Source organism: Urocampus carinirostris, chromosome 8, assembly GCF_059441175.1.
Source record: "Urocampus carinirostris isolate Australia breed hairy pipefish chromosome 8, RoL_Ucar_1.0, whole genome shotgun sequence".
Classification (NCBI taxonomy): Eukaryota; Metazoa; Chordata; class Actinopteri; order Syngnathiformes; family Syngnathidae; genus Urocampus; species Urocampus carinirostris.
This window is the reverse complement of record NC_142356.1, coordinates 15,811,402-15,838,146: the sequence shown is the minus strand read 5'-3', so window position 1 is coordinate 15,838,146 and position 26,745 is coordinate 15,811,402. Positions and strand designations below refer to the sequence as shown.

The window sequence follows — 26,745 nt, the reverse complement described above, 5'->3', positions numbered from 1 at the left end:
ATCTTGATTCGATACAAAACCATTTATTTACAATCAACGCCGCCTTAGAAACAATTACGCACTTGGAAAATGAACACATGTAGCCCGACATACGTTTAGAGAAAACATTTTACATTATCCTTGCCTGACAGTCAATAAATTAAGAATCCATAAAAATCACAATTTTTTTCAGGTGCAAATAAATCCTGTGGTAAAGGAAATGTACCTGCAGTGAAAGACAACATTTACACCAGACACCCGTATACGATCTCACTTAAAATTCATTTAGGACACTTAAAGACCTTTCCCTTCATCAAAATGAGAGCTCAACTGCTCAGATATGCAGAGGATACTAAAAACTGCACCACTAAGTGATCATTGTTCTGCTCTATTGAATTTCTGCTGTATATGGTTAACCCTCCTGGGGTCCTTGGATCAAAATGACCCACCATATGTTAAAAACCCAGAAATATATATATAAATGTTTTATTCACATTACCATGTAAGCTGTAATTAAAAGACAAAAGTTGGTCAGGAGTGTGAAAACAAGTTTTGAAATTAGATTGAGGTGTGGGGGCAGGGGGGTTGTCACAGCCATTGCTTAAAATATAGTAAACTATATATAGTGTACAAAATTAATATTTAATATTGTCCACTAAAATATAGAAAGGAAATCAGTTTATACATTTACAAAACTCTGCCAGTGAAAGAAGTGTGTTGACATACGTTGAAACAGAACAAGCTCAAGTAAATGATTCCAACATTTGGATAACTTGGGGCAACTGATAAAGGATTGGCTGCTGTAGCATCAAAATCTTGCTACGTGTTAGAATTGGGACCTGATGTTACACTTTATCTTCGGGGAAAATGTGTGCAGAGCCCATTGAGTGTTTAAAATAAAGCAACTTGTACAAAAACCATGAGTGAAACTTTGATGGGGAATGGCCACAATACAAAAGATAATACAGCAGTGCATGTGACAAGTATTTTCCAGTGTACAGTATTTGTGAAGTCTAAATACAAAAAACAATTTCACAATAAAAATCTAGTGATGTGCATTCATGGCTCAGACATTCAGCATATAATTATATCAAGCTCATCCCCCAACATTTTACACTTCAGCAGTCTCCTATGGAGATACACGAGACCCAAAACATGGTTGAAGCGGTATATTTGAATCACCCAGAGGTACAAAACGCTTCGGTAAAAAAACATCCCTATCTAAGGTTACCACCAAGTTTGTCTGGTAACTTGCTGCCAGCTGTGCTCTGTGGCACTGGTCTTTGTTTGCATTAGACAAAGTGCCATCTAGTGATCGATACTATGCTGGGACTATCTGTAAAGAGGGCTGCGCGCTTCAGTGCAGCAGCTAATGGTTCTCCAGCTGGTTTTATATTTCTTAACTTTTTCTTTTTTATCTTACTTTCCCTTTTGGATACATCCCTGGCTAATATTACCAATAGTCGCCAGGAACTTATTGATCTGGGACTGAGGCTGGATTTTAACTTTTTGAATGATTTATATGGCACACACAAAATCTCAAGGGACATCCAGAGGCCCGAATCTTGGGTTGCCGGCTCGCCGAAGAAGCGCTAAAGTATAAGCAGAAATTGAGTCAGGCCTGGACGTTAGGCAAAGGAAGCCACCACACAGACCTTTCTGACCCATGTCAGATCCATCACCCACAAAATGGATTATTCGGAGTTACAATTATGGACAAGACAGTTTTGGTGACCACAAACACCATTGTCGTCACGGAGACATGGCTTCACCCGCAAATGGGACGCCGCAGTCCAGCTGGCAGGTCACACACTTCATCGCCAAGACCATACCAAGGACTCCAGTAAAACGAGTGGGGAAATAAGTGTATACCGTGTCGGTCAATAATCGGATCGCTGATGCACATTACTCTTCTGATAGCCTGCTGGATGCTAATGTTAGCATAGCGTTCAATCTTGTGGTAAAGATGTCAGTACCTTCAACCCCATGATCCTTGTTCGATTGGAGTTGCAAATAATGTTTAAAATCGCCAATCGGTGATATACTTATGAATCGATTTTTCAATGCAACATATGCGCAAGTGTTTAGAGCCCTTGAATAGACAATATTCTCAAATTTCATGAGCATTACAGTCTGGTTCACCTTATATAATCCAGCGCATCTTGCAGTGCGGAAAAAAAAAGAAAAATCAATATTTTCTCCACCTCCTAGTGATGAGTCTCCAACTCCACAACAGTCCACTCCCCCTGGGGGGAACTTCCGGCAGCCTCCGGCGAGAAGCTGCTCACAGAGGTGACTGTGGCCGAAGGTGGGCTGATAGGAGGCAGGAGTCTGGGCCACAAGCTGCTCTCCAAGGGGCTTAATGTGCCCCCTGAACCACCAGGGAGAAGCAGCAAAGAGGAACATCCATCTCCGTTAAGCAGCAACGTTTGATTGATGAGCTGCTGCACTATGTCCGCTTTGGCACCCCATTCCAAGTCCAACGGGGCCTGGCACTCTAGGGGGGGACGGTCGCCATCTTTGGGGATCTCAGACTTCCTTTCGCAAGGCTTGCGATCCTGACGACAGGGTCTGTCCTGCTCTTCGTCACTGATCTCCAAAGCTTCATATATGGTGCACAGGCCGGAGGACGGAGACAGGACGACGGTACGGCCAGGAGATGGCTGCTCCTCCAGTTCTTGCTGCCACTGCAAGATCTGCTGCCTCTGCTTCAGTTCCGACTGTTGTTGCAAAAGCTGCGACTCCAGCTCCTGCCTCTGTGCGTCTTCAGATTTTTTTCCTTCTCCATTGACCATGTCAGGAACCGTCTCATCTCCTTGTGCCCTTTCCCGCTTGTTCCTCTTAATTTCCTCCTCAGCCTCATCCTTCCTCCTTTTCAGCTCTTCCTCTTCCGTTCTCTTCCTCTCCTGCTCTGCAGCCTCCAGCGGCCTGCTTTGCTCCTCTCTGCGCTGCTGGATCTCCATTAGTTGCCTTTGGTGTTGTTCCAGTCGTCGCAGCTGCGGGCTGAGTTCCTGCTGCACGGCCTTGCGGGGAGGCAGATCGGCACAGGTGAGACGGGGTGAACCATGGCTGTGATACCGATGAGGTTGCAAGGTGAGGCCTGTGTGAAAGTAAAAGATTACAGTGAGAAAAGCTAAGAGCGAGGTGTACATTAAGGGGGGGTGGGGAAACTGGGTCAGGGAAGCCAGCCAGAAGAACCAAAGTCAAGCAAAACTTTTGCCTAAAATATGTTGATAGAAATGGCATTTTTTTCATTAAAAGGTGTGAGTTCATATCTAGGGCTGCAACAATTAGTCGACAATTTCATGGGCATATATTTTGCTATAAAACAGAGCTTATCGCCAGACTGTGCCTGACTGAAGTGTTTGAAATAAATGCAGGAGGTTCAAAGAATAAACATCAGTTGTAAAAAAAAACAAAAAAAACAAAAAAAAAAACTAACATGTACGTTGTTAAAACTTGTGAGAATCGTTAAATATTTTTGTTAAGACTTTGCAGTCGACCACTGAATGTACTTTGCAAACTGGGCATCATATTTTATTACTGTTCTGGTGCCTGATCTTGTGTTACAGGTATAATACATCCATTCTCTTCAGTGACTTGGAAAGAGATATGTAAATGCAATTTATTTACTATTTATTGACTAAACACAGTGACCTATTAGTTGTAGTTGCATTTTAATTTTTGTACGAATCTGGAGTATGTTCAATAAAAGATGGATTTTTCATTTCGTTCGTTTTCATCATTTCCCACACAATGCTAAATTTAGGAAACAATTATTGTATGATTATTTGACTCATTGTTCAATAGTCTAAGACCAGTTGACATAAAATGGTCGATAGTTGCAGCCCTTGTGATATGGTAAAAATGGTGCAGAGAACTTGGTATGAAAGCAAAAAAAAGTGCAAAACTGTATACCACCCAAAAAAAAAAGTGACCCCCTAATAGGTCAGCCAAATTCCTGTAAATGCACCCAGCTAAGAATCACCCGTGAACTTTAAATGACATGCGGAACTTGCATTTGTGTACATGAAGCAGCATCACAAGGGAATAGCTTGGCTTTAAGCCCCCCTCTTTTTTTGCCAAGAAAATAAACACACAAAGGGTGCCAACAGCGGATCTAGGTTAAACCCTGCCCTTGCATATGTTAGAGCCAAGCTATTCAACCAAATCTCAGAGATGAGAAATCAAAGTCATTATGGAACTGTGGCATGCTCAGTTAAAAAATGTGCCTTTGGAAGAGTGCAGCAGTTTTGTTGTTTTTAAGAAACAACAGAGTCATTTGGCGGCAACACACCTAAAGCTGCGGCAGTCCTCTCCGGGGCCCAAACCGTTAAAAGTGTTTACCAAAGTTGATTCCTTTGTTGGGATGTGTCCCGTCAGTCTTGACAAACTCAGGAAAGGCCGCTTTTTAGCAGCAGGGATAACGTCTGCTTTATGGGAGACTACATCACAGGACAAATGGAGCATTTCCCTCCCTCCATGAATAGCTTAAAACCCAGCAAACCAGAATAATGTCAGTAACCATGTTACAGCCAGAAACGAGTATGGGATAAGAGAGCCCTGAAACAACTGAAAACTGAATAATCAACATTGTTAGCAAGGTTCTGACAAAGTATAGACTCAAAATAATGCATTTGAACATTCGTCCTCCTAGAATTGATGCAAATTAGAGATACAAAACTATGGTGTTAATTTTGTACATTACATCGTAACGTTCACAGGCGGCAGGCACAACGCTAGTTAGGTAACCCAAATGACGAAATAGATCATTATCTTAAAAAAAGGTATTCCTGATTGATTCGTCATACAAGCCATATTGTCACATTTTCTAGAGTATTTTTCCCCATAAAGTTTCAGCTAAGGGGCAAATTTCAGTTGAATTTAAGGATTTTTTTTTTTAAATTTTAGAACTACGGTAAATGCAATGCAAAGTTAAAAAAGACAATCTTAACAGATATAAAATGGTAAGCTTTATTTAATACTCATATCCAAACAAACAACTTTATGTCATTATGTAGTGCAAAGAAAATATAGAAGTTCTATATTCAAAACAAGATGCATCATTCCCTCAAAAATAAACAGCACAAGAGTAACTACTTTTGGAGAAGCATCAAAACATTAAATATTTAAGTGCAAACATGTGCTCCATAAGAAACCATTCACAAATTCAGGGCCCCTGCACTTGCAACAAGTAAATAACTATAGCAAATACAAAAATTCTAGCCATCGCATATTAGACCTTTTCTATCTGCTGTGTTTTCCCTAAAACATTGTCTTTTTTTAACACAGATTTCAAAAGACAAGAGCAGCGAGACAGTTAACTAATTACCTGAAAAAGAGTCGTCAGTCTTTTCACAGGTGGGCGAATAGTACGAAGGATGGCGGGCATCTTCTGGCTTATTTTCAGTTGCCTGTAAATCATTCAGAGCTGGGGCAGCGTCAGACCCTTGCACACGGTCATTGCATCCCGTTTCCTGTTTGGCGCACTCCAAGTATTGCACCTCTGCGGGGTCCACCCGGGCTTCCTTGGATTCATCAGGAAGCTCTTCCAGAGAAAAGATACCCGGGCTCTTGACGCAGCTTGAGCCTACGGACTGGGCATTGGAGGCTGTGGTCGCAGAGTCGAAACCGCAGGACGCCTGAGAGGTTGCCGAAGGCGGCGTGACATCTTCGGTCAAGCCGGTCGCCGAGTCGAAACCACAGGACGCCTGGGAGGTTGCCGAAGGCGGTGTGGCAACTTCGGTTAAGCCAGTTGCCTCGGACTCCACGCCTTCCTCGACGGTAGAGAGCAAGCGCTGTGCAGTGGACCGGACGTCGAAAAATGCGTTCATCTTTAACACGGCCGCAGCCTCTAAGGAATCGTCCAGCAGCGCTTCGCCTTCTGTGTCGCTGGCTTCGTCGTCTGTTGCGGATGACGAGGAAGGGTTTGAGGCGAGTGCGTTGGCAACGCCTCTTAAAACCTCGTCAGCTTGCATGTTTGACCCTCCAACCTCCTGGTCGCTGCTCGGCAGATGGGTGCCTGCACAAGGCTGAGGGGAGGGCACCGGTGCATCTTGGATGTGGGGGCTCCTGTCACATAGTTCCTCTGGAGTCGGTTCAGACATTTCCAATGGCGCCGGAACACAAATTCTGGGCTCATCTTTCAGGGAGGAGAAAGGGTGATGTTGGAATTGAGAATGAGGATCATGTTTAATTTCTGGCAAAGCCTGAGCAGGCAATTGGGATGGATTCTCAGTTTCTGCTTTTGGGGATTCAACCAGTGGGCGCACAGCAGCACCAACAAGCAAGGATTGGGAAACCGGTTCAGAAGACTGCTTCAGTTGAGGGTGTTGCGCTTGCATTTCCCAAGGGTCGCCAAATGAGTCAGGTTGGCACCACAGAGCACCTGGGGCTGACGGGAGCCGAAGAGGTGGAGGAAGCTGGGCCAAACTGTTCAAGTTGTCTAGCCTTTCATCCTCTACAAAGTCGTCTTCATCGGCATTCCCGTAGCTCTCCAGGCCGCTCTCAGTTACGGCCTCGCTTGCCATTTCCACATCTTCGTCATCCTCATCGTCTGCAGCATTGCCGTGCCGTCGTCTCTGCAGCTCATCAGTCTTCTCCGAGCCCACGTCCATGTCACACACTCTGTCGACGTCATCTTCCTCTTCTTCGTAATCGTTGAAAGGGATATCAGGAACCTTTTGGAAGTCAGGCGACCCTGCGGAGGCTCCTTCTATGTCCATGGCTCCTTTGAGGCTGCCCTCTCCCAGATCGTCCATGCTCTCCGTGCCCTCCAGAACACCAGGAGCGCTGAACTCTGAAGCCCCTTGCTGGCTCCCACTAAGTGAGTCCATATCTGACACAAAAGCGCCACCTCCCCGCCGAGCATAGCCACCCACTGTTCCAGCCGACTCAGGGCGCGACTCCTCTGTGGGTTGTGTGGTCCCGCTCATTTCTGAACAAGACAGCGGCTGACTTGCGTCTCCATCTTCCTCATAATTTAGATTGCTGGGAGGCACTACCTGAATGATGGAACTCGCTGCTGCATCACTGGCTGTAGATGTGCAGTCTGAAGACACAATAACCGGCTGCCTTGAGTTTACTTTGGGTGATGGAAGTTCCACAGTTAAAGAGACGTGCACATGTTGCTCTAAAGGAGCATCATTGTCACTTTGCTGCTGTGCGGGAGGTTTTTGTGGCGAGGCAGCAGTCATAGGATTAAGTGGAGGAGGAGAACTTGTCACTTGAAGTCCTTTGTCTGTGAGAGAATCCTGAGTAGAAACTATGGGTGGTTCCTCCTCTGGTGCGGAAGAAGCAGAGGATTGTTGTCTGCTTGGAGTCTGTATTACGCCTACGTGTACGACTACTGTGGCATTTGATAAAATTGCACCATCGCCAGTCCTAGTCTCCACAGAGGTATTGCTTTGGCAATATTTTGTCTTCTTGACAGCTAAAGGTAACACCGCCTGGGTGGGCTTGCCATTGCGTCTTGCTAACGCAGCGCTGCTGTTTGTGGATTTCGTTGCTGGAGATGTATGCGGGGTTCTGGTTGCTGGTTTGCTCACCGGAGAAGGCTTGGGAGATGCCGCACTGGAATACTTGGCAGAACTAGATTTTGCGGGTTGTTGCATTTGACGTTGCGGCACCTTTGGATCCGGTTTCTTGGGCTGAGCAGACAATTTGGAGGCGGGAACATTTTTTCCAGTGGCTGGAAGTTTTGAGAGTTCAAGCCTTTTGTTGGCAGCTGTTAGAGCAGCAGGCCTTTTTGCAACTGCTCCAGATGGTGGCCTGACATCTGGGGCAAACAAAATGATCAGTTGTTAGATAGGAATTTAATAATTTCTATACAATTTTGAAATGAATCTCATTTGTGTTAATTAACCATCGTATGTAATGCATTTTAGGGAATTCACAAACAATTATTTTTTAAATTTAGCGACGAAACCTGTAGTGTTCCTCCCAACAATTATGCAAATACATGCAGTCTTCAAAATGCATCATGCAAGAAAATTATTGGAACACGATGAAATGTATAGATTTTTGCAACAACAAAAAAATGTATTACTTCCTCACATTTGGCATGTTTAAGAATTTGGGATATCCGTTAATAAGCACAATTATTATAAATCAATTTCGGGAGAAACATAAGACTAACCTTTCTTCGCAGTGACGGCATCAGCAGGGTTAGGCTGTGTCGCTTCGCTCCTCCCAGTAGAGGTTGTCATGGTGCCTTTGGGAACAGCAGTTCTGCTACTGGTACTGCTGGGTTGCCTAGAAGGGACACTGTTACCCCTGGATGTAGATGGTGCCGATCGCGATCCTGATGAGAGGGCTGTTGCACCAATGGTTGCTTTGGTTGCAACACTGCTACCAGCCCTGGAAGCAGCTGCCACTCCAGAAGCTGAGGGGGCTGTACCAGGCCTGTAGATGCAGAAAAAAGTGATTGGATATAACTTTTGCCAACTCTGCATTAAGTCTAAAAGAAGAAAAAAAATAGTGACAATTTTAATGACAATTTGTTTTTGGTTGACAAGTTTTAAGAGCTCAACAGCCCCGCCCTCTACAGAGCTTTATAAAAGTAGGTTAAGCAGTTTTGTATAATCCAACTGAGAGGAAATAAAAAAAAAATAAACATTGATGCACACTTTATAGTGATTTTAGAACAGTTGAAAAATAAATTTTAAAAAAATTACAGTAATCCCTCAATGTATTGAGAGTGACGATTTCCATTGTAAATTGTGTTCTTCATTCTGATTAGGTAAACAGCGGCGTTCGTACACCTTTTTCATGGCCAAATTCAAGCACTGTCAAGGCCAATTTTTCCAGATCCTTCAAAAGGGAAAAAAAAAAAATCCAGCACTGATCAAGAGAACATTTTTTTGGGCTTGGATGACTAAAATGTGGTTTCCATCTTGCTGCTAGCACATACTATGTGCTATTTTAGACTGTTCCCCATCTATGATCTATCTTTTTGTGTCAATGGGCTTCGATGAACTGACATGAAATCTGCCATTCGGCTTCAACAATGCACGTGCAGCCTAAATATGCCACATTTGTTTACAAACACGGAAAAGGCTCTTTTGGTGTTGGGTAATAATTGAGTTCAATACGGAAGACAAGAAAGTACTGTGTGTATAAAAGGCAGAAAAATGAGGCCAATTTTGACTTATTTAATGATATTGATGGCATAGTGCATTCAATCTTAGAGGCTGCTTATCTTCAGCTTTACTAATTTTAATTTATCGAATATAGAATAGAAAAAAATAGAATTGTACAGACGCTCCCCTACTTACGACCATTCCACTTACAAAAAAACAGTAGATCCGAAAAAGTTTTGGGATGTCGAAAATAACTTGGTACATTACTGTAAGATTTTGTATTGTGTGCACCTTATTCAGAGTACAGGACAGTACTGTAGTGCTTCTTTCCGCCACTACCGGCAGGTGGTGCTTGAGAGGTCACCCAGCATCCACCCCGAAGAAGAAATCCGGCTTCCTCTTCCTAGTTCATGTGTAAACATACTATACTGCATCTCCAGCGCACTAAGAACTGACATTTTTAAAGTTTAATATCTCGTGCATCCATTCAATACGGTTGGTGTAAAGTGGCGAGCCGTTTCTTTTTAAATGAAAGACGAATAAGAAATGTTCTCAGTGTGTAAACATACAAAATTGTTTTGTACTTTTACAAATTGTATATATTTGTAATCAATTCATGTTTTATGGGGTTTTCAGGGATTCCTGCAAAACGTGAAATTACTAAATAATTTGGTGCATAATGTTTTATTATTATTGATAATGTATCACTTAAAAAAAAAAAATCTGAGGAGCAGTTTGGGAGCCAAAAGAGCTCTTCAGTGAGCCGCGCCTTCTAGAAAAAGTCAGAATTCCAATGACTAGTCTGATAAGCCTGGCCTGTAGGATGCGACAAAAGGGGGCAATAACGCTACACATACAAATTCACTCATGAGGACTTGAGCCACTATCTGGACAATTTTTAAGCACTTAAAAAAAAGGCTTAATTTTAAAGCGTGGTCTATCGAGCAGACTGCCAGGAAAAATAGCAATTGAAATCATTTTAAGCACTTTGCCTAAAATTGAAGCATTTTTTCCTGACCTTGAAAACACAATAAATCTAAAGTATTTTCAAAGATTTCAAGCACCCATACGAATACCGACCAGTCGCGCTGCCCCTTTTCTGGCTGTGAGTCTAACGTTATGGTGCAAGTATTACACGAACAGCTTAACCAACTTACATTACGTATACGTATAAGTTTCTCTACAAGCCATGTAAACAAATCTACGAGAGCCACAAAAAGGAATATGCTTTTTATTGCCGATTAAGTTGTAATTTAACATACTAAAAAGGTAAAAACATTTTTATGCCACGAGTATTTTCCCAATAACTTCCACATGATGGCAACAAAATATCTGAAGGATGGTTGAGTGGATAGATCCCTTAACCCCTAGGGTCATAGTGGCACTATTTCATATGTTATATCTTGTGCAAATACAGGCTGGTGGCACCCAACTGTCTCCAGGCCAAAATGTTTCCACCCGGTCTTGAACCGGGGACCGTTCACGTGACAGGCAAAGGTACTAACCACTGAAACCTGAAATCCTTAATGCTGAAGTGGAATACACTATAGCAGTGAGTTACCTTTTAAAATCATAATTTGAAAGTACAGAAGTTTTGTAAAGCACAACACTTATTTGTTAAACAAAGGCTTGAGCCTGTAAGGAGGGTTTGTACTTTCATTCCAATGTACAATTGAGCATTTGATAGACAAATTTCTACTTTGTACTCTTGACTATTTTGGGTTTTTGGGACGCAACCTCCTGACTGCATATTAGATTCACCAAAACCGTGCCCAACCTCGGCCATCTTGGAAAAGTCTCATCTTTAAGAAAAAAAAATGCTTGGAATGAGTGGAATACATGTAAACATGCACCATTAATAGCTGGCGACGATGCTCAAGTATTGCATTACAGAGCAAATGAGCTGAAATCAATACTTAAATCACAGTTCAAATGGATTTTAATGATTAAAGACACAAGGTCAAGACAAAAGTCTACCATGGAGATGCATGCAAGCCACTTAAGCAAAATCCTGAATGTTGCGTGTCACACACTACCAACATCATATTATTGATATGCAGGGAGTCTCCAGTGCGAGGAAGACTACTTTGTTATTTGACCCCTCAGCTCCATTCTTTTCTTAATTACTAAAACGGATAAATCCATGGCTATGCATACCTGCTGGTTTTTGGAATGGCACCACTGTCAACCTTAGCAGCCACTGACTTGTATGATATGGGGGGAAAAGAAGGGTTGCATAGCACAGTTCCTGTGGATAAAAACCAAATGAATAGTTGCATTTCTTTCGAACAATAATTAGCAATGTGAGTCTTTTAATGAAGTGACTTACCCGAAGGCTTGGCTCTAGCTGCATCGACATTGTCAGCGGCTGCCCTCCTATTGTGAGCTCCGCTGCTGGTTGTGGGCCTGGTTGTTTTTGTAGCTGTGGGCCTAGTTGTGGTCGTAGATGTAGCCCGAGAAGATCCACTTGCCGCAGGCCTCTTCTGAACTGAAGTGGTTGTTGTCTTGATGGTGGGTGCAATGGTCGCAACGCTTCCTGGTCTTCTGGTCGCAGGGCCGGCTTTAGTTGACTTTGCTGCAGTGTTATCACCAGCGTTCTTATTAGTAGGAGGCTGGCTGGCATTTATCCCAGCAGCTTGTAGAGGGGGTTTGTCAGCTGTCTTATTAGAGTCAACAGCTTGCATTTTCACACGAAGCTCTGGTCGCCCATTGGTTATAGAAACATCTCCAATTGGAACGTCATTCTGGTCTTGCTCTGGTAGAGATGTGGCGTTCTCTATTGAGTTGTCCTGCAATGTAGAGCACCCAGCACCTTCGATGGGCTCTGGGGTATCTGAAGTATCCATGGTAACATCATCCGGTTTCATTCCACAACCTGTTAAATTTGATGTGAAGGGCCCCCTTTCACATCAAGCCTCTGCCAACAAAAAAGTTGATCATAGATTAAAATGTGTGCTCAATTTATGGTTTAAAAAAAAAAAAAAACTTTAAGGGATTCTGAAAAGTAATGCCGTTTTTTTTTTTTAATGGTTAGACATGGTTTCTATCGCTGTTATTTATTTTTCCATATTTGCCTCTAGGACAAAATTCAAATAGTAATCAAGATATTTTTTGTCTTGGCTTTGATTTGGGGGTTTGGTGGGTATTTACATCCTTGGTAGGTAATAATTTTATCTTCTCATTGCTCTTATTCCCTTTTGTTATTGCATTATGAAAAGTAGTCTATACAGCCCTTGTAAATGTCTTTTGATTAGGGGGTTTCCAAATATAAATGACTTGACACATGGCTATGCAATGATCAATTCACATAACTATTACAGTACATGCCAAAATACACAAGTATAAAAAAAACAAAGCCATGAGTTACTGTTGAGCAATCGCAACATATTCCTGCAGGTAAACAAATGCAACAAGAGTAATGGTAGTATTATAAGGGGCTAGTAGAGAAGTATTTATGAAAACAAAATCAAAGATGATACAAGTGACATTCATTTAAACACAAACATAGGCACAGGTGTCCAACTACAACCATTTCTTAGACCTTTAATCCTGCACTTTTTCTTTGCCAGTAAATTACAAAAACAGAAGGTCTGGATAACTAATGTTCCCTGTGAGTTAAACTATGCAACGATTGACCCGATAATGGCCTCAACTGCATTTAAGAGACGATGAATCATTTACAAAAAAACAAATACAAACAAAAAGGTTAGGCATTTTAATGACTCTCTAACCTTATTCAAATATTTGTTTTCTAAAAAGATATGCTCAATAACCACATAAGCCCAACAAATAACGAGGGCTCGACTGAAACTATTTGAGGGTGATGCTTTGAAGACCAAAACTCTGCTTACCAAGAAAACAGACACATACAATGCATTAAAAAAAAAAACAAAAAAAAAAAAAAAAAAAAAAATGCACATACTTAATAGGTATCGAGGATATATTTATTTATGCAACATGTTTTCCATTCCTGGAAAAAGCTTCACTATAGATGCCAAAATACAATGTGTGATGAATTAGGCAAGTTATAAATCTCTTGTGCAATACTGAAACATTGTTGTGTATAACTGTTACAAAAGGGGTCTCCAACATGGTGAACAGCTGAGCTGCCGCAAACAGATTCTGGGTCTGTGATTTTCTAGTAAAGTGATTTTTTTCAGTGGTTGAGTCTATTTAACCCTACTTCTGTAATATCATTGTAATAATATAGCGGGCACCTCGGGGATCCCTGCACCAACAATTGGATGGCCATAGACCTGTCCTGAAAAGAAATTGTGATTTTGAGTGGTTGACTTAGTCCATTAAACCCTATTTCCAATATTTAACCTGCTGGAAACTTGGTAACAAGCATAAAGTTCTTATTTTAGAAATGCATCAAACTGGGTGCCCTTTGTGCTAATTGGTAACAAAAAGTAGCTCTCTGCTTAAAAAAAAGGTTGGTGGGCCCTGGAATACAGTATAAAAGAAAAATAAAACGCTAGTTGGTTTATAGCCAATGTTGTTGGTTTATTTGACCAGGTCGTGCCAAAGAGAACATTAGCACAGGTTGACCAAAATATTAAAAGTTCAAATTGTGGATTACTGATAAAAATCTTTATTAAAAAAAAAAAAAAAAAAAAAAAAAAAAAAAAAAAAAAACTGGTGGCTGGGGCTGTTTAATTCAGCGCTTTCATTTTCATTTTATGTGCCTTGAGTAAAGCTAGATTTGCAACCAAAACACAAATTGTGTGTCAGACATTTTCTTAAGGCATCCATAACAGTTTGCAACTGTGCACTCATTTGGGATAGATCTACAGAGATATATTATACATATATACGCACACACACATTCAGGCGTGATGACGCAAGACATATCCTCTATGAACTACATTACGAAAAGAAAAGTGTCCCAACACCAAGATGAGCCAGCAACTAATGCCAGGGATTTAGAACAGAGCAGGTACAATCCCATTCCCTGTTGATGACCCCGTTCTGGACAAGTAATCACATCTCTAACCAGCTGACATGATGATGCTGTACACAGGAAGATGTGCACTGGATCATTACAATCCCTTTCACAAACACGCAATATTTGCCCTCAAGCGATGACCAATTATCATGCTTGCGTTCTGAAATTTTACACCCACAACTAAGACTAAACTGAACTGGATTAAGTGGAAGTCCTTGTCACTTTTTTGATTCAGGTTATCAACATTGCGCCTTTTCTTTTGCTCTGCAACGGATGGAGCGCTCGACCAGACATTAAGCCGTGCTTGATAAAATAGGTCACTTTTAATACAATCTCTAGTACAAGCTGAGGGGATTTTGCCGCGTTGTAGCATAGCGGGGATTTTGGAATGCATTGTCCAAACTGCACAGGGGGTGGACCGAGGGCTGTTTTTATTTTTAAATCTTTGAAATTCATCCAAACTACTTTCACAAAAACAGGGCCAGAAATAAGTAATGCTTGCATGCCTATTGTATCCCCTTGATCATTTAGTTTGTTTTGCATTTGTCCGGGGATTTTAATTTGAATGACTAACTGCTCCGGGATGATTACTGGCAGAAAGCGACAGTTATGATGAAGTGTCAACAGCTAACTCCACCCGCTGACATTCCAGCACTCACCATTCCTCAGCCCTCCCAAGTGACAGCAGTACTGTAGTAGGTCTTGCATTAATGAGCCACACTGAGAGACATAATGGCTCAAAGGGAGGCTAATAAGTTGTGCTTTATAGGTTAAATGCATTTATAGAATATGCTTAGAGGTAAAAATGTGATATGCAAACTTGATAACACAATAAAACGACTCACAATACAAATAAAAGAAACTCAAAAGCTGAAAATGTGGTAATACTATGGTATACATCTTGCCACAAAATAAAAATTTAATACAGTTACCAATATGCTGGGTGCGACATGATTCAAGGATAGTCTTTTTAAATGATGAGGCATTTCAATTCAGATATACTTTATTGTCATTCTTGTACACATGTATACAGAACGAAATGTCGATACATCTGACCCACAGTCTCCTTGAATGTACAGATATAAATAGAATTCAAGTAGTTGGATTATTATACTACATTTCAGAATTTATCGGTACTGTAAATGTGCCAGCAGCAATAAAGAAACATGGCTCAGAGACTATTTAAAATGGTTTGATTAATTTCAAAGTACAATCTATAGGATGTTATTTCGGAGGAACCTTTACCATCTCTGTAAAATTACACACTTAGCATTTTCCATATACGAGAAAATTTGCAAAAAACGTTCATGTACACAAGTCTGGGCAATTAAGGATAGTCAGAATATTGAACAACAGTCTTAATTAAGCAAGTGAACACAATTACTACAAAAAATTGCTCTCATTCAATCATAATGTCCATTTGTCCATCCATTCATTGTGTCATGTTTGACACCAGCTTTAACAGTTTGGTAATGTTATTATAGCCTTTGTGTGCATCTTTGCTGTGTAACACATTGCTGATTTAAAAAGAAACTAGTGCATATTAGTAAAATAAATAATAAGTCGGAAAATCCATTGAGGCTATGGTGGGCGTGAAGGAACTAAATCCACCATAGCAGTATCAAACAATAGTAGAGGCCACCCTGACTTATCAACTTCCGTGTTTAAGTTGGTCTGGCATCAAGCCATTACTATACGAGAAAACATGAAAAAGGAAGATTGCAACAAGCCTGTCGTTGCACTTACCATAGAAGGCATTCCGTTTTTGCAGTTCCACAGACCCAGTAAAAATAAACAGTTTCCTGGTACACAAACAACTAATATTAACATACTATCAGGTGACAGAGCACATGTTGAAACAGAGGATCGTGTACATGTTTCAAGGGAGTTAGAAACCATTGAAAATGTGTCCCTTCCTCTTTAAATACTATTAATGACGCATAGTAAATAACTTTCATTTAAAATGTATCCTGTGCAAAATGTATTTGCAATATTTAGTCCATGCTCGGGGCACTGTCATTTAGTTTGCCAACAAGTCAGGGGTGCACTCGTGGTTCATAATCTAGTTTGTTTAAAGAACATCACATCCTAGAGGCCAAAGTGTTAAACAACTGATTGACTGTACTAGTTAATCCCAAAGGCAGGATGAAAAAAATGTTTGATAGTTACATTGGTGACCACCAGTAAACAAAAGCAGTCCCCAATGAATTTTGGGGAAAAAAAAAAAAAAAAAAAAAAAAAAAAAAAAAAAAAAAAAAAAAACAATCCCAAATATCAGGAAAAAAAAGTGGAGAATATTGGGGTCTGAGTAATTTAAGCCATGAAAGTTTCCTTGCAACCAATCAGTCTCTGTTTAATAATTAATCATAAAACCACACAACCCCCCCTCAGCAAACAGAGGAGATAAGGTGAAACAATGACACTGGACCTAAAATGTTTGCAACCAGAATAGATCGGGACCTGCTGCTGAACTCGTTTTAGTCAAGCAATATAGTTGAATATAGAATAGAATACCTTTACCGTCAATACACAAATATAATGTGAGACTCATCGCATTCAGAGAAAAAAAAAGGATGTTAAGATTAAAAAAAAAATTACATCCAGATAATGCCACCTTTTAGTAAACTTAGACGTAGCAACATTGATTAATCAACAACTAATCATAAACTTCTTGTATAATTATTAACATGAATCTTGAACTAGAGATTCTAGGAGAAATGTGTGCATTCTCTTCTATTGCTCTCATAATGGAATTCAACTTCACTGATCGCCATTTGGTAGACTAGATCAGATTTTTTAAAAATCAGAAGACTTATTTAACTTAAAAATTTATGTGTTTCACAGCTGGAGGATCGAGCCTTAAAAAATAAAAATAAAAAAAACAAACAAGCCTGACCTGACCCATGCCCTTCATATTAAAGCTCAACCCATCCAGAGCAATTAACTTGATTTGCAAGACCGAGCCCGAAGCAAACCTGAAATTTCCCCATTTTTTTGAGGGCTTGGTGGGGGGAGAGGTGATTTTTGATAAATGAAAGGCAGTCTTTTCCATCATTGACAGAATTTTTCTAAAGATTAGACGGGATCATTTTAAGGACGTCTGGAATTTTGACAGGTTGAAAATTGGGCCACAAAACCACAGCAGCACGTCCTTAAGAATCCAGCACAGTACTTTAAGAGAGAGAGCGACAGAGACTGAGAAGAGTGACCGATGGATAGTAAAAAATGAATATATAAAAAAAATAATCAAGAGAGAAGCCTGGCCTGAACCAAACATTACAATTGTCATTTTAAGCCCGACACAGCTCGAAGTTTGGGTCGGGCTCAAGCTTTAGATCTTACCTATGGTTTCACAATACTAATTCTAAAATGAGGTAATGAATTCAAAGTTGGTGAACTCAGTAACCCAAAACTTTGAAGGAGGCATTTTTGTTTGATCAGCCTCAGCATTAAAACTATCAGTGAATTGAAGAAGTTTGTTGTTGCAAGCCTAATACACAGTAAACACATTCCTGAGTTGCACAAGGCCATCCTCTAACCCAGCATCAAAATATATAACTGAAGGGGTTAGGATTACGGCCATAACTGCACATAAATTAAGTTTAACATGAGTTTCACAAACGTTTCTTAACATTTTGTGCCAAGTGACGAGAAGTGTCCCAATAAATCCATAAAGTGTTAGGTGGTTAAAAGCTGCAAGTTAAATGGAGTAAGCCAGTTAGCCTCAGAGCGAGAGCCAGCCAAAAATGGGGCTCGAGTCCATCACTTGTCGTGCACTCTCACGATCTGCCGCCGGGATTTGGATTACAGTCTGTTGTGAATTTGGCATCAATGCACATCCTGCTGTTGAGCAGTGTCACTAGAACCATTTTCAGGCCCACAGGAAGGAGCGGTGAGCATGAATTTGTGCAGGAAAAAAAGTGTCAGCATCTGCGACGCATTAAGCAGACATCAAGACAATGCAAAAGGGGAGGGCGAAGCTTATCGTCTCCATGCCATCCAACGATTGGGCGTGGCACTGAAAAAGTGGGGGGTGGTCTTTTACCACTGGATTAACTGGTACAACAGGATGGGGAAGCAGCTGGCACTGCTTGTCAATCAAACCCCCAAAAGGAATATGTAAAGGACGGATGACAATAAAGTCGATTCAGGATCAGAGTCTTGAGGACGTGCAAGTAATCCAGATAACAAATCACTAAAAATGAGTCGTTGAAAAAAGGGACGGTATCAGCGAAGAGGACCAACCAGCTGGACACAGAAAAAAAAAAAATCAATAGTAAGTTGGCATCAGTTAGCAAGCCTGGTCTGACTAAATTGTGTAATCTTTGATAGAGGCTCCCGAATCACACAATCCATGTTTTCAAATCCTGACTGCTTTCACTACGATGGCAAATGACTGCAAAGTCTTGCAGTTCTAGACTCTAAATGCTGACAGTGCACTATTTAAGGCTCTGTCTATGTCATCCTAATGGGAAGGGGAAGTGCTAGCTCAAAACGCAGCATTAAGAGCTTGTGCGGTCATAACAAGTTCTAGCCGGGACAAACAAAGCAGGATGATGAATGCTTAACAGATGAAGCCGATGAGGCGAGCTGAGGATTTAAATATTCCCTCACCAAATTAAACACTGGTCCTTATTATTTTGCATTGTTCCAAACAGCCTGCAGGTGCATCCTTTGTTCCGTTTAGTTTTTTTCCAACCACAGACAGATAAATGGGAGTGTTTACAAACTGCTGTGCAGTTCTAAGAGCAAGTGGGGTTGCTTTATTTTTATCCATGCACAACAATGAATGCTGTTTATTTTCTCCTTTAAGAAGGTTAGGGTAAAAACAAATATTCATGCAAAGTTTTATTGAATTGGGGAAAAAAAACGACTCATTGATCTCAAAAGATGAAGTTAAACCAAAATCCTGTCCACAATCAGTCCAAGAATAAAGACTATTTTAATATATCTTGTGCCGCATAATATGCATGTAAATAAATTGACTATTAGGTCAAATTTAATATTGCATATTTTTATTTAATGAGCAGAAATCTTACCTATTCTACAAGATTAGAGCTTTCTCTTGGAGACAGAAAAGTATAAAGTTATTAATATTTAATCATTCCATTCTGTAGGCTTAATATTGTACTAGCATGTTCTGACCGGCCCTAAGGGATCACAATCCTTTAATAAAAGCAAGCAGTCTTAAATAATTGGGCACAAAGATGCTTTGATGACTATTCTTAATGTCTTGACCACTCAGGACAAGTGAAAAGTTGGCTTGAATGACAAACCAAAAAAAAAATAGAATTAGCATGGAGGCCTCAGTGACCACCATTAGTCAACACAATGCAGCGAAGCAGTTAAAACTGGAAAAGGGAAAAAAAAGGACAGCCTATTAAGTCAATCACATATGGTTTCACACCCCCACACCAAGTCAACTCACACCTCTCTCTGAATCAGGCAGTACCAAAATACAAATATGATGAAGCCCAGGAATTCATAATGACTCGATTCTCCAAGTTAACCAGAAGTCTCATTCTCTTTGAAGGCAGAGCTTGATGGTGAGTGGATATTTACAAACAGGTGTGTCTGAGGAGGAAAACCTTGAAAAAAATAAGGACAACAGCCTCAAGGACCAGTTGGACAATGTTTTATACCATTACTAAACCAACCGGTTAAGGCAGACTGCCACCAAACATCGTCGGGTCTGTTCCAGATTTCCTCAAGAAAGCAGTTTTTTTTATTTCGTCCTCAGAACAATGTTTGTCATATTGCCCAGGCACCTCGCATAGGGAAGAATATTTGACGCATTAATGGCATCTGTATCGATGACCATTTGAGGTCTCGGTAGCTCAAAGGGAGCTGATTTAATGTACTACTGCCATCGGTATTGGTATTAGCGCTGCACAATTAACGGAAATACAATCAATATTGCGATGTGACATAGTGCGATATGGCAACTGCGTTTTTCAAGGATTCATAGTTCCGGTTTGTTTCTTGAGTGATTGGCCAACAAGAATTGTCACGTTTCATGGTATAACAGGTCTTAGACATTTGGGTATTGCATGGAGAACATGATTATGTGTACGACTGTTATCTATGCTGCATTTCCATCTAGTACTTGAGATTTGGGTACTGCATGGGAAGGTATGTAAAATATGAAAATGTGCCAATGGTATTGGTGAAAACCTGAGGAGATTTGTGTATTGCATGGAGAATATTATTCATGTATTAATGCCATATGTATGCAACATTAATGACTACTTGACATTTGGGTATTGCATGAGAAAGATAATCAAGTGTACTAAATTGTATTGGTTCAAATGACTACTTGAGATTTGGGTATTGCATGGGGAAGCTGATTAAGGTTAGGTTCACACTGCAGAGCTTAACTTTTGGGGTGAAATAAGACGTGTATACAACTTCCTCTCACGTGTGAACCCCACAAGTTACTGGTCCACATACGCAGATGAGGACATGTGACGTAACACGCAATGCGCAAGTGTCTGCGGAAGTACTCATGGATGATAAGAGCGGAGCGTTCTCCCCTTTGAATATTACCTACTAAGGATAAGCGGTGCAGATAATGGATGGGGGACAAAAAAAAACAAAAAAAACATTTTTGAACAATACAGTGTCGGAAATACTCCACTGCCTTGAAATTAAGATTTCTTCCCCTTTAGCTCAGTTAGTGTCACTTGTGGCATAACGGTGGAGTCTGTGGAGGCTCCGGTGTACTAAAGAAGCCCAAGAGTGCCATTTAATTTTAAATGGTAACATTCAATTAATAACAGTGACCTTAAAGGAACAGTCAATTGATAAAAACAGCCTTTTAAAACAAAAATCCTACAACTAAATGTTGTTCAAAAGCGTTCTCCATTCTGGCCCCAGTGCTGTGGAATGCTCTTCCCCCTGAGATTCGATCTGCAACCTCAGTGGAACTGTTTAAATTTGGGCTTAAAACACACTTCTAATCTATAGCATACGAATGATCTATATTTTATTGACAATATCTGTATCATTTGTTATAGCAACATCCATTGCAGCCCGGTCATCCTGGAAGGGGTATTACCTCATGTGCTGTCCCTTCTCAAGGTTTCTTCATGTTGAGGTTTGAGTTTTTCCTTGCACTCATGTAGGTATTAGATCAGGGGATGGTGTAATAATAGTCTGTGGTTTGCAATAATCTGTGGTCCGTGCAGCCGTTTGAGACTCTTTGTGATTAAGGGCTAGACAAATAAACATGACTTGACTTAATTAAATTGTTATAATTGAATTGTTTTAAAAAGTTAAATAAAACAGGATTTAACCAACCAGACACGGAGTGCTCAGCACTCCCAAAGCTCTGTACCTAAAATCGCCCTTGCTCAGTTATAATGGTATCTGTGCGTGGTATCAGTTAATACTTGCCATTTGGATATCGCATCAGAAAATGTGGTATCGAAAATTCGTCGTTTTGATAACCCGGATGTTAAATTGGAAAAAAAATGACACCTGCCATACGAGGATGGAGGCAAACCCGAAGCTAAAGCGGCCAGTGACAAGCTAGCGTGTCGATACCCACGCGATAAATAAAAGCTCCGTTCCACAAATAATTATAACGCCATAAACGCAAGTTTAACTCCCGTCCTCATCTTTAATTGGCAAAAACGAACAACGTATCCGTTCTAGGAGCGGCGAGGTCACGTAAATTGCTCTAACCTACCAGCCGGCGGATGGTCCTCACCACACTCGGTTCTTCCTTTGGCGGGCTGGGAAACACCCGTCGACGGCGTCGGTCAGTTTCGCCTCCGTCCGGCGTAACAATGGAGAAGAAAGGCGTCTTTGGTTCTTCCCCTCCACGTTTGAAGAGCGGCAGTCGGTGGCAGGCTTGCCCAGCCTCGCTCATAAAGGATGCGGCCAAGGCGGGGGAGTGGTGGGCTGAAATGACAAAAAAAAAAAACGGCGTGGAAGCGGGATGGCAAATGTGCAAATTAAATCCTCTCCCGTGAGCCAATCAGCGAGTGAGCCCTGAGTCTATGCAAATGAGTTATGACGTCGAGGTTTGAATTATCGCGAGATGTCACTCAACTGTCTCTCAACATTATTTTGGCAACGTACGACGAATATTAATATTATTTAGCAAAATATAACAATATAATAGTATTTTCTCGTAGTTTTGCCAAACGCAAATCATGTTTTAAGTGCTAGAAGAGACAACTATCATTTTTTTTACAGTTTAGTCATACGTCCCCTGCCCACTGCCCGGAGATGGCTGGGATGGGCTCCAGCCCCCCCGCGACCCTAATGAGGATAAGCGGTACGGCTGATGAGATGAGTCATACGTTGAAGTGAAATTATGTGGAAAAATAATTTTAAATATCGGTTATTTCAATTAAGCTACATTTTCTGACAATTTAAGTTTTTTTTTCCCTAAAAAGGTTGTAAATTAGTTTTAGGTTTAGCAAAAATATCTTAAAATTAAAAAAATAGAATGAGCAATATTTTCTGACAATGGTGTAAGATTATCATATATTTGCAGTCTGAGTGTAATTTTCTTATGAAACGAGTTAAAATGTCATAAATAAGAAAAAAAAAACGTAAATAAATGACATTGTCTGACAGTAGGGGTAAGTTATTTGTTGTTGGTGTAATGCAAGTATATTAAGGTGAAAATCCATCGATCCATTATCCGCACCGGTTATTCTCAGTAGGGCCGCGGGGGGTGCTGGAGCCCACCCCAGTTACTTCGGGCAGTGGGCAGAGGACACCCTGAACTGGTCGCAGGGTACACATGGACAGACAACTCACTCGCTCATTCACATCTAGGGACAATTTGGACCGGCCAATTAACCTGACATGCAAGTTTTTTTAATGTGGGAGTGTAACGGAGGAAACCCATGCAAGCATGGGGAGAACATGCAAGCTCTGCACAGGAAGGCTGGTAGCTGGATTTGAACCTATGACCTCAGAACTGTGCTTTGGACGCGCTTACCACTCAGCTGTCGTGCCGTATGTTCGTAGTGTATGTTTTACGAAATAAATTACTTTAATTTGAATGTATTTATTTTGTGTACTGTAGTTTAATTCCTTCCGATCTACTCTTTCTTCCACTCAGTCGCTTTACTTCCACATAGTCTCACATTTAGTAACCCTATAACTAGGGTTTGCGAGACCTTTTGGTCTCCCGCTACTGTTTCTTTGCCTTTGCTGTGGCGTTCCAAAGTCAAGTGATTTCATCCCGATTTTGGTCCATATAAAGCCGAAGCAACTTAATGCAGAAGTTCAATAGGAAACCATTTAAACTGATAAAAAACGCTGGCAAACGACTTTGATTGGGTGAGCAGTACAGGTGGGCGGATCCCTGCACACAGCGCAAGGCACTTTCTTCTCTTTCTCTCTCACTCAGTGCAGTCTACACCGAATGTGAATAAGACGATATGCTTATCGTTTGTAGTAATTTGTGACATTTTTACAAAATAACTTTGCATGCACTTTGTTTTGAAACCGTTATTAAGGACAAATTTCATGGAAAAAAATTGCCTCAACACTCTTAACTGAAGGTGGAAGACAAATTGTAAATGGCATATTTACATTGATTTGGGACACAGGATTTTGGCATTATTATCCTTTCATACATTTGATTAAATCATCAAATGACACACAGTGAAATAAAATGTGCTGAAGAATTAGCTTTTGTCTAGAGAGTGTGTTTGGCAGTTTTTTTCCAATTTTGTCTGAAAATATATGATGTGGCTCTCTCAATTTCTTTTTAAATGTCTTTTGCTTTTATGGCTCTTTGGGTCAAAAAGGTTCCTGATCCCTGTTTTAGACCAATGCACCCGATATATGACAAAAACTATATCTTGGAGTCTCCAGTTATATGCCGTTTATGCCTGTTTAATCATCAAGAGTATAAGATTCCACTTTCCTATGGTACAAGGCTCCCAATTGCTGCAGCTGGCTGAATGCCTTGTTGCGTGAACACATTTCTTCTGTAGAGCTGCAGCTGCCGCCTGCACAATAGACATCAATGAAAGGCCACGCACAAAGAGCAGTGCCACAACACTGCAGGACAAAAGAATGGGATAAGACTTAAGTTGAAAACAATCTTTAAGGTGGTTAGAGAGAAAGAATGTAGCCCATAGTTCGACCAAGTGTGTGGATCTTTCAGGAGCCTGCCAATCGTTTCATCAGCTTGTCCAGCGTCTGTGCCAAAAACAGGGGGAAACCTATAAAGTCCACACAAGATTTAGTGTTGGCGGTTCCTCTTTGTCCTTGCACCCTGCTTTAAAAACTCAAATACATAAAACAGTCGTATACTTCTTCAAATTCCACGCATTGGATTTTATAACACCATTTCCTTCTCTTTTCGACCACGAATGTGGGGAAAGACTTTGTTTGGCTAACAGGGTCTGCTACATCAGAATTTTTCAACCAGTGTGCCGGGGCACACTAGTGTCTCGTGAGACCTTGTCTAGTGTGCCGCTGAAATTTGCCCAATTTTATCTTTCCAAAAAATCAGGCCATTATTCAGTATTTTTGCAATCTTCAGACAAGGAACTGTAATAGTCATCCATATCAGTAGGTGGCAGTAGATTTGATATACTTTTATATACTAATTATCTGCTCATGAGGTAGTACAATACATTTAATAACTTAATTTGTTCAAGCGGTTTAAGACTGCATTGTAAAAAAAATAAAAATAAAGCACACCATTCTTTTTTATTTTAAGTATTGTTTTCTTCTTTTTATATACCAATTATCTGCTTATGAGGTAGTACAGTGAAACATTTGACATAACTTAATTTTTAAACAATTTCGACGGACAATGTGCCTCGGAACTTTTTTATAAATAAAATTGTACCTTGGTTCAAAAACGGTTGAAAAACACTGCTACTCGCGTTGGGAAGAGCTGGGAGTGAATGACGGGAGCCGGCTCCCCACCCATCAAAAGCTGGTTCCCTTAGAGAGCCTTCCCCCCAATTTTGTGATTGGTCAAAACGCATGAATTACTTTAAATTTGTTGTTTGAATGGACTAAAGTATGACAAGAAACGACCCCAAAAACTAAAATAAATACAATTATCCAAAAGACAATTAGAGGTGGGTACAGTAGCGAAAGATTTTACTCGAGGAAAAGTATTGTTACTTCTGAATAATATGACTCAAGTAGAAGTCGAAAGTAGTCGTCCAAATAATGACTTGAGTACAAGAAAAAACGAACTAGTTAAAAAAAACTGTCACGACCAGAAGGGAATTAGGACCCAAATGCGTAATGTTAACAACAAGTTTATTGATAGAAAGAGGAAGAGCAGCGCCCGCGATCCGGTGCTCGCTGGACGCAGGAAGCAAGCCGCTCACACAATCGGATCGTGTTCCGAATACGGAAGTGGATTCTTCCGGAGCGGGAGATGGCGGTGTCGAGGACAGAAAAAACAGGTCGATAGCCGGGACAGGAGAGCAAAAACGTGGTCGGGATCAAAAACAGGTCGTAAGCCGGGACGGGAGAGAAAACGTGGTCGGGGTCAAAAAACAGGTTGTAGCCGGAGACAAACGGGGAGATCAGGAACTGACGGGTGGAAAAGACGGTTGCAAAAAGCGGAACCGCGTGGAGTCAGAGTCAAAGTGTTTGCCTTGTAGAAACAGAGGTTCGCTGACAGACTGACAACAGGCAAGTGAAAAGACGGGGCTTAAAAAGGACAGGGAACCAATCAGGTAGCCCGCAGCGGCTGGCGCCAACGAGCGGGCACAGGTGATACTAATCACTCATCATGACAAGAACAACTAAAGTGGTGAGTAACTATGGCAACATCTTATGTATTGATGTGTATCAACAGTAAATTACAAGTCTGTGTACTCAGTTTGTTTGGGTGAACCCTCTGTAGATTTAAAATATATTTATATGTGAGGCTACAGCTATATACACTGCATACAGTAGAGTTGTTTTGGTCGCTGGTTAAATCAAAATAAAAGAAACAAAATAAATGCGCCATAGCAGAAACAGACAGACGCGTACCTACGTGGAATGGAGTTAAGTAACAGGTTCAGTGTAGCCTAATGTAGAGGAATAAGAGTACAGTTTCTTCGTAACAAAGTAAAATAGTAAAAGAAGTATAGTGATTTAGAAATACTCCTTAAAGTACGAACCCACCTCTGAAAACAAACAATAACTGACAAAAAACGAACAAAAATTGACTAGTAAACGACCAAAACAAAAAACGTCCAAAGACCAAACAAAATTGACCAAAACAAACAAAAATTCAACACAAAAAATAAACAAAAATTGACTTGGAAAAAAACCAAAATATTAAAAGAAAAGGACCACAAAAACAACGTAGCTTTGGTCTTGACATTGGTGGGGACATCATGCATTTTTTAAATGATTCCATAAGATTGGTTGGACAAAACTATGATAATGTTTGATATTGGTGGGGACATGTCCCCATCGCCCATGCCAAAACTAAGCCCTTGTTTCTGCATATTGCTTGGGGTTCTGGTACCTATTGACCACAATAAACGAGAGATTACAGTATGTATAAATCGACGCAAAATACACACACATATATATATATATATATATATATATATATATATATACATATATATATATACACATATATATATATATATATATATATATATATATATATATATATATATATATATATATATATATATATATATATATATATATATATATATATATATATAATTATTATTATCTCATTAGCTGCTGCACCGCTTATCCTCAGTAGGGTCGCGGGGGTGCTGG

At 40.5% G+C, this 26,745-nt stretch overlaps 1 protein-coding gene across 3 annotated transcripts; it reads right to left on the bottom strand.

Annotated features, from left to right (window-relative positions):
* Positions 1 to 7: 7 nt before the first annotated feature.
* prr36a (proline rich 36a) lies at positions 8 to 21,945 on the bottom strand. Of its 3 annotated transcripts, none has more exons than XM_088341722.1 (6): positions 21,694 to 21,945; positions 11,389 to 11,976; positions 11,217 to 11,307; positions 8,117 to 8,382; positions 5,312 to 7,756; positions 8 to 3,079 (listed from the first exon to the last, which is right to left on the bottom strand). In XM_088341722.1, exons 2-6 carry the CDS (start codon positions 11,924 to 11,926, stop codon positions 2,187 to 2,189), a joined length of 4,233 nt encoding a protein of 1,410 aa, XP_088197848.1. In that variant the 5' UTR covers positions 11,927 to 11,976; positions 21,694 to 21,945; the 3' UTR covers positions 8 to 2,186. The 3 variants fall into 3 exon arrangements, with proteins under 3 accessions (XP_088197848.1, XP_088197847.1, XP_088197849.1); XM_088341721.1 differs by having other exon boundaries at positions 21,698 to 21,945; XM_088341723.1 differs by having other exon boundaries at positions 21,719 to 21,945.
* Positions 21,946 to 26,745: the final 4,800 nt, after the last annotated feature.

Bases quoted from the DNA above. Each gene is read 5' to 3' on its own strand.
- prr36a (XM_088341722.1), bottom strand. From the start codon at position 11,926: ATGAAACCGGATGATGTTACCATGGATACTTCAGATACCCCAGAGCCC. The intron at 11,308-11,388 runs GTAAGTCACTTC...TTTTATCCACAG, and splicing joins AGCTAGAGCCAAGCCTTCGG to GAACTGTGCTATGCAACCCT. The intron at 8,383-11,216 runs GTATGCATAGCC...CTGCATCTACAG, and splicing joins GCCATTCCAAAAACCAGCAG to GCCTGGTACAGCCCCCTCAG.